This window comes from Callithrix jacchus, chromosome 12 (genome assembly GCF_049354715.1).
Source record: "Callithrix jacchus isolate 240 chromosome 12, calJac240_pri, whole genome shotgun sequence".
NCBI lineage: Eukaryota > Metazoa > Chordata > Mammalia > Primates > Cebidae > Callithrix > Callithrix jacchus.
Window position 1 is genome coordinate 3,682,605 of NC_133513.1, and position 7,107 is coordinate 3,689,711.

The following is a 7,107-nucleotide window of genomic DNA, read 5'->3' on the forward strand; positions in this document are numbered from 1 at the left end:
CAGTGTCCACTCTGGAAAAAAGAAAAGAAAAGCTTTCAAAAATAGCTGCTGGTACAACTTACATACTGTGGGAAATAAGAAAAAAATTAGGCTGGGTGAGGTGGCTCACACCTGTAATCCCAGCACTTTGGGAGGCCAAAGCGGGCAGATCACCTGAGGTTGGGAGTTTGAGACCAACCTGACCAACATGGAGAAACCCCATCTCTACTAAAAATACAAAATTAACTGGGCGTGGTGGCGGGTGCCTGTAATCCCAGCTACCTGAGAGGCTGAAGGAGGAGGATCGCTTGAACCCGGGAGGCGGAGGTTGTGGTCAGCAGAGATAGTGCCATTGCACTCCAGCCTGGGCAACAAGGGCAAGACTCTGTCCCAAAAAATAAAATAAAATAAAATGACAGCTAAAATACCCTCTTTTTAAAAACTAGATGCAAAAAAAGGGAATCATCTAATCCCGTATCATAAAATTAAAATTTATTTTCGATTTGTTATTACGCAAAACACATGGAGAAGTGTTATTTATACGGGCCAGGGCGCATAAGAAAGTTTAACACTTCTGCTAGATAATTCTATCTCAGAACGCAAATTACCTGCAAACTAACACTGGATTACACGTGTCAGCAGAACTGCTTCGCAAACATGATTATGTTACACAAAGACATCACAAATCCAACAACACAGTGTAACGGAAACCTTTCCTAAGGATAGGAAAAGTCTTGTGCAGGGAATCCTTGGACATCAAGCCCCAGGCGAGAGCAGGTTCCGATCTGCCGAGATTCTGCTCCGCCTCCACGCCGATCAGCAGAGCCAACTCCCCATCCACCATCCAAGTCCTTCAGTGCCGAGGACGCAGGCACAGCCAGGACAGTTACGGTCAAATCGGAAGGGCGGCTGCTGGCTCGCTTCCTGCCAGCCCCAGCGGGCACCCCGTCAAGTTCTCGCTCCGGAGGCAGCTGGAGTCTCAGGCCCCTCAGAACGATCACTGGGCTCTGGCACCTCTTCTCCCAACACCCGTCTCAACCACTGGTCCGTCTCCGTCTCCTCCCTCAGGTAGCACCAGATGACCAGAGCCATGAGGGAGACGCTGATGGGCAGCACCTGCCACCAGGGCCGCTGATAGCCCTTTCCCATGGAATGGCCAACCGTCCAGAGGCGCGGGTTAGCTTTGCTGGAGGAAAACTTAATGGGGCGGTCAAGGTTATCCTCTTCCTCGGCGGCGGGTTGGGCCCCATCCCGGGAACCGGGCAGTGGATGAAGGCTTCGGGAAACGCAACCCATGAGCCTCAGCGCCCTGACGGCCCTGGAAGAGAGATAACAGTAAGCGCTCCGCCCGCCCGCAGGTGCCCGTCCTCGGCCCTCGGCCCTCGGAGACCTTGAGGAGCTCACCCGGCCGCCGGTGCAAACAGGACTCGGCTCATTGCTGCCTAGACTCCGCACTCGGCGCCGTGGCGCGTCGTGATTGCGTCACCTCCGTCGCCCGAACCAGAAACCGGAAACCGGACACCATACCAAGCGGGCGCTCACGACTACAGAACGTGGGTCCAGTAGCGCAGCGGAAATGACGTTCGACTGCTGAGGGCTTCTTCCGTCGCAGACTCTAGCGCCTCTGGAGAGCGCGAGGGCATGCCGGGAAATGTAGTTATCTGTCCCTTTTGGCTAGGACCCAGACCCCGGTCCCTGGTCGCCAAGGAGAGGCGAGGAGCCGCGGGGCGGGCATTGTACTCAGAGAGTTAGGTCTGAGTTCGCCCCAGAGTAGTCTCAACCGGCCTGAAGGTGCGCCGGAGCTGGCTGGGGGTCCGCGCCCTCAGCCCTGCCCTTCCCGCCCTGGGCTGGGCGCCCGCACCTCTCTGCGGGCTTCTCCCCTGGACTTGCGGCCGCCCTGTCTTTCTTTTTTCCCCCTTTCGTTCTTTTCATGAGACAGGGACTCGCTCCGTGGCCCGGGCTGGAGTGCAGTGGCGCGATCTCACATCAACGCGGTCTCTGAAACCTCCTTTGCAAAAATCGTAACTGAGGAAGTGATGACAGTGGAGATCGAACCTAAGGGGCTCCATCCTGCTTCTAACCCTTAAGCGGCCCTTGCCCATTCCTAGGCGTAGGCAGAACTAACTGTGGGAAGGATTTCAGTTCATGGTTTGACTCTGAAACGAAATTGGTAACATCCCTTTCCGGAAAAGACCTCCTTGACTGAGGGCCAGTCTGCTTTTACAGGACTTAATACATAGCTGTAAAATTAGAAATTGGCCGGGCGCGGTGGCTCACGCCTGTCCTCCCAGCACTTTGGGAGGCCGAGACGGGCGCATCACGAGGTCACGAGTTTGATACCAGCCTGGCCAACGTGGTGAAAACCCATCTCTTACTGAAAGTACAAAAATCAGCCAGGCGTGGTGTTGGGCACCTGTAATCCCAGCTACTCGGGAGGCTGAGGAGGGAGAATTGCTGAGGCAGGAGGCGGAAGCTGTAGTGAGCTGAGATCATGCCACTGCACTCACTCCAGCCTGGGTGACAGAACAAGACTCTGTCTCAAAAAAAATTAGAAGTTGGCCGGGCGCGGTGGCTCAAGCCTGTAATCCCAGCACTTTGGGAGGCCTAGGCGGGTGGATCATGAGGTCAAGAGATCGAGACCATCCTGGTCAACATGATGAAACCCCGTCTCTACTAAAAATACAAAAATTAGCTGGGCATGGTGGTGCGTGCCTGTAATCCCAGCTACTCAGGAGGCTGAGGCAGGAGAATTGCCTGAGCCCAGGAGGCGGAGGTTGCGGTGAGCCGAGATCGCGCCATTGCACTCCAGCCTGGGTAACAAGAGCGAAACTCTGTCTCAAAAAAAAAAAAAAAAAAAAGAAGAAGTGGCTACTCCACGGACAGAGCAGTCCCACCACAGAATCTTTGAAAATGCCCTCACCCTGGAGACTCTCATAACTCCGTCTCCTGCGTGGCGTGGCCACCCTCAAGCCACTTAAAGTCTGGAGTGCAATGCTGTGCTCTCAGTGAGCTGATCCTGTCTGTGCAGCAGGCAGGAAGAAACCTTCGGGCGGCTACACTAATCCCTCTCCTCGAAGGCTCGACAAGGAGCACCCCAAAGCCACAGGACCCCCTGAAGACTCCAGGCTCAGCTCCAGCGTTTGGCAGCCCCATCCCCTGGTGGGCCTGGAGGGGAGGCAGGAGGCTCTTTGCAGCAACTGAACCTAGATTGCTCTCAACTCGGGGAATTTGAGGCCTGAAGCAAGTTCGGTTTTTTTGTTTGTCTGAGGCAAGGTCTTGTTCAGAAGGCCAGGCTGGAGTGCGGTGGCGCAATCACAGCTCACTGCAGCCTCGACCTCCTGGGCTCAGGGGCTCCTCCCACCTCAGTCTCTCAAGTAGCTGGGACTACAGGTGGATGTCATCATGCCTGGCTAATTTTTTTTTTTTTTTAATTTAGAAAACAATGCCAGGTGCAGTGGCTCACACCTATAATCCCAGCGCTTTGGGAGGCCGAGGTGGGCAGATCACCTGAGGTCAGGAGTTCGAGACCAGGCTGGCCAACATGGTGAAACCCCATCTCTACTAAAAATACAATAATTAGTCGGATGTGGTGGGCACCTGTAATCCCAGCTACTAAGGGGGCTGAGGCAGGAGAATTGCTTGAACCTGGGAGGTGGAGGTTGCAGTGAGCCAAGATCACACCACTGTACTCCAGCCTGGGTGACTGGAGTCCCCAGTCACCCAGCGAGACTCCGTCTCAGAAAAAAATAAAATAAAACACGTCATTTCTTTGTGTGTCTGTGTTTTCATCTATTTTTTCATTTTCATTTTTTTTTAGGGGGAGTCTTGCTCTGTCACCATACTGCAGTGCAGTGGCGTGATCTCAGCTCACCGCAACCTCTGCCTCCCGGGTTCAAGCGATTCTTCTGCCTCAGCCTCCTGAGTAGCTGGGACTATAGGCGCGTGCCATCCCGCCCAGCTAATTTTTGTGTTTTTAGCAGAGACGGGCTTTCACCATGCTGGCCAGGCTGGTCTCGAACTGCCAACCTTGTGATCCACCCACCTCGGCCTCCCACAGTGCTGGGATTACAGGCGTGAGCCACAATACCCAGGTCCATCTTCTTATTTTTTATTTTTGCAATATGTTTACGGAACAAAACCGTATCATTTCATATGCCTAGAGTCTCAGAGAGGAATTCAAACCCACTCCAACTGTGAGTTCGCTGGAAGCCTGCACGTGCCTACAGAGAAGGTGGGGAGCTTCTTTCCTCTCAGCATGGCTCCGGAGCGGGAGGGCGTGCCCCTGATGGCGGGTGCAGCTCAGTCTGCCTGTTGCCCGGGTGGTGGAGGGGACCTCTGTCCGTCGGCTGCACTGTGTGTGGCCGGGTAGTCCTGGACAAGCCCCTTGCCCTGAGCCAGAATCTGCTCGCCTCTGGATCACCAGCTCCTGCCCCTGGTTCCCAGCAGAGGCAGCGCCGGATCAGGGACCAGCTCTGTTCCCCCAGGAGCTCTTGGCATCAAGGCCAGGAAGCGGGGCTGGAGGTGTCTCGAGCTCAGCAACACCTGGGCGGCCCGAGCCCAGACGTGTTGGGGCTGCTGTGTCAACAGAGGCACCTGTTTGCCCCGGTCGTCCTCACCGGGCCCTGCCCCACCTGTTCTACCCCAGAAGCCCTCCTGGAATCACTGTCAAACCAATCCCCCTGTGGTGACCTGGGAGCATCCACCGTGTGGGAGGAGGGAGCTCAATGTGTGACTGGGGAGGACTGCTCAGCTTCATCCCGTTGTGCAGCCCAAGGGGGCTTCCTGGAGGAGGTGGAAACCGAAGGGCCCTGCAGTTAGGCGTGAAGCCTTTGGGCCAGACTGGTGCAGCTGCTTGGTTGGGGTGTTTTGGGGCAGTTAAGCATGAGCTGCCCCAGGACAGCAGAGTCGGAGCAGAGCAGGGGCTGCGGCTTCACTCGGGAGGCGGGCCAGCCTCTGAGGGGTCACCAAGCTCATCTCAGCCTCAAACAGAAATGAGACACCTGGGAAAGCAGCTCCCTCCAAGTGGAAGATGGGCGTCCCCTGTCCCACTGAGACCCCGGTGGGGACTGGAAGACACCACCCTGGGTTCAACAGACCCCAAATTTATGATCCATCGGAACACAAGAGCTTGACCTTGTCTGGAAACAGGTTCTTTGCCAAGATGCTTAGTCAGGATGGGGCCCTGCTGGACTAGGGCGGACCCTAAATCTAACGGCCAGAGTGCTTACAAGGAGCGGGGAGGAGGCCATCGTGGGGGCTCACACCTTCCCCACAGCGCAGGCACACTCAGGACTGCTGGGAACCACACGGGAGGGGAGATAGGCACGGAACAAAGGCTTCCCGGGGCCCTCGGAGGGAGCAGGGTGCTGCTGACGTCTTGGTTTTGGACCTGCGGCCTCTGGAACGCTGAGGAAACCCGGTGTGTCTGCTTGATGGTTGGGGTACCAGGGCACTGACACGGGTGCCCAGCCAGAGGGGCCCCACTCCTGACAGAAGCCACTCCAGAGGACATCTGCATCCCCCCCCTCTTTTTTTTGAGTTGGAGTCTCGCTCTGTCAGCCAGGATGGAGTGCAGTGCAGCCATCTCGGCTCACTGCAACCTCTGCCTCCCAGGTTAAAGCGATTCTCCTGCCTCAGCCTCTCGAATAGCTGGGATTACAGGCACCTGCCACCATGCCCAGCTAATTTTTGTATTTTTTAGTAGAGATGGGGTTTCACCATGCTGGCCAGGCCGGTCTCAAACCCCTGACCTCAGGTGATCCACCTGCCTCGGCCTCCCAAAGTGCTGGGATTACAGGCGGGAGCCACTGGGCTGGCCACATTTTTTTATTTTTTATGGAGTCTCACTATGTCGCTCAGGCTGGGCTCAAGCTCCTGGGCCCAGTGGATCCTCCCACTTTGGAGGAGCTGGGACTCTAGGCTGAGCACACGCCCTGCTCCAGAGGTGCCCATCTGCTCCCAGGGGGCTTTGGCTGGTGGGCGTGGACATCTCCCCCTCCCCTCCGCCCCAAATGCTGTGTGTTTGACCCCAGCTGGTAAAAGCCACAGCGGATGTGCGGACGCCTGCGTCCCTGCCCTCCCTGGGCGGCTGTGTCCCTGCATCCCTGCCCTACCTGGGTGGCTGTGTCCCTGCGGCCCTGCCCTCCCTGGGCGCCTGTGTCCCTGCGGCCCTGCCCTCCCTGGCCAGTCCATGTGGCGAAGGTGCTGGCACTGCCCGGGCGGCTGCTCTCGTCCTCCCCCTCTCCCTCCCCAGGGACGTAAACCCACTATCTGAAAGCACACAAATTTCTCGGGAGGCCCAACGTCCCGCTCCTGCAGAGGCTGCGGCCGTCTGGTGCCTCCCAGCGGGAATAGCCCTAGGGCCTGTTGAGAGCCGGCATATTGGAGCTATTGATTTTCCCCAGAATGATCGATATGGGGTGGGTGGGCACAGCAAGCCTGCTGCACTCGGAAGGGCAGCGCCTTCCTCCCGGGCCTGAAGCGGACAGCAGGGGTGGGAGCCGGGGTGGGCATGTGGGCAGGGAGCTCGGTTGGGCCTGATGCCGCCCTCGTGAGAGGCATGGTGGCCACAGATGCTGGAAGTTGCTTGGGCCCAGCCCCACTGCAGGGACTTCCTGCGCTCCTTGGCCTGGCTCAGGCCGCCCACCCAACCCCAGGCGGGACACAGGCTGGCAGTGGTGTGGGACCTGTGTCTTTTCACCGTCCCTGATGCCCCAGAGGCTGCCGCCCCACCCAGCCTCACCGCAAACCACAGTCACCTCCCGCCAGGCCTCCTGAGTCTACCTCAGGACTCAGGGGTGGAAGGCTAATGGTGATGGGTGCCCCCATCCCGCCCTCGCCCTCCAGGCCACCCTGGGTTTCCCTTCCCTGCCTGCTTAGCACTGACCGCCCTGGGCTCCGGCCTCAGGCAGCTCCCTGGGTGTCCACGCTGGCCCCAAACAAATGCTGGTCTGCTCGGGTCTGTGCCCACTCTAGAATTTTCCGTCCCAGACTGGGGTTTTCTCCACGGTTCCTTGTGAGGCAGAGACAAGCATCCAGACAGCTCCGAGACCCGCGGGGTCACAGGCAGGCCCCCAGCGCCCGAGACAGAGGACGGAGGGATACCCAGGGTCCCGAGGTGGGAGTGGC

At 57.7% G+C, this 7,107-nt stretch overlaps 1 protein-coding gene across 1 annotated transcript; it reads right to left on the reverse strand.

The window, feature by feature from the left end:
* Positions 1-453: 453 nt before the first annotated feature.
* UQCC4 (ubiquinol-cytochrome c reductase complex assembly factor 4) lies at positions 454-1,439 on the reverse strand. Its single transcript, XM_003734382.6, has 2 exons — positions 1,384-1,439; positions 454-1,297 (listed from the first exon to the last, which is right to left on the reverse strand). Exons 1-2 carry the CDS (start codon positions 1,413-1,415, stop codon positions 928-930), a joined length of 402 nt encoding a protein of 133 aa, XP_003734430.1. The 5' UTR covers positions 1,416-1,439; the 3' UTR covers positions 454-927.
* Between the last annotated feature and the right edge of the window lie 5,668 nt (positions 1,440-7,107).

What these genes read in the sequence shown, in the direction of transcription:
- UQCC4 (XM_003734382.6), bottom strand. Translation starts at nt 1,415, where the DNA reads ATGAGCCGAGTCCTGTTTGCACCGGCGGCCGG. An exon ending in CTGTTTGCACCGGCGGCCGG is followed by an intron (nt 1,298 to 1,383) that starts GTGAGCTCCTCA and finishes TCTCTCTTCCAG; the next exon opens with GGCCGTCAGGGCGCTGAGGC.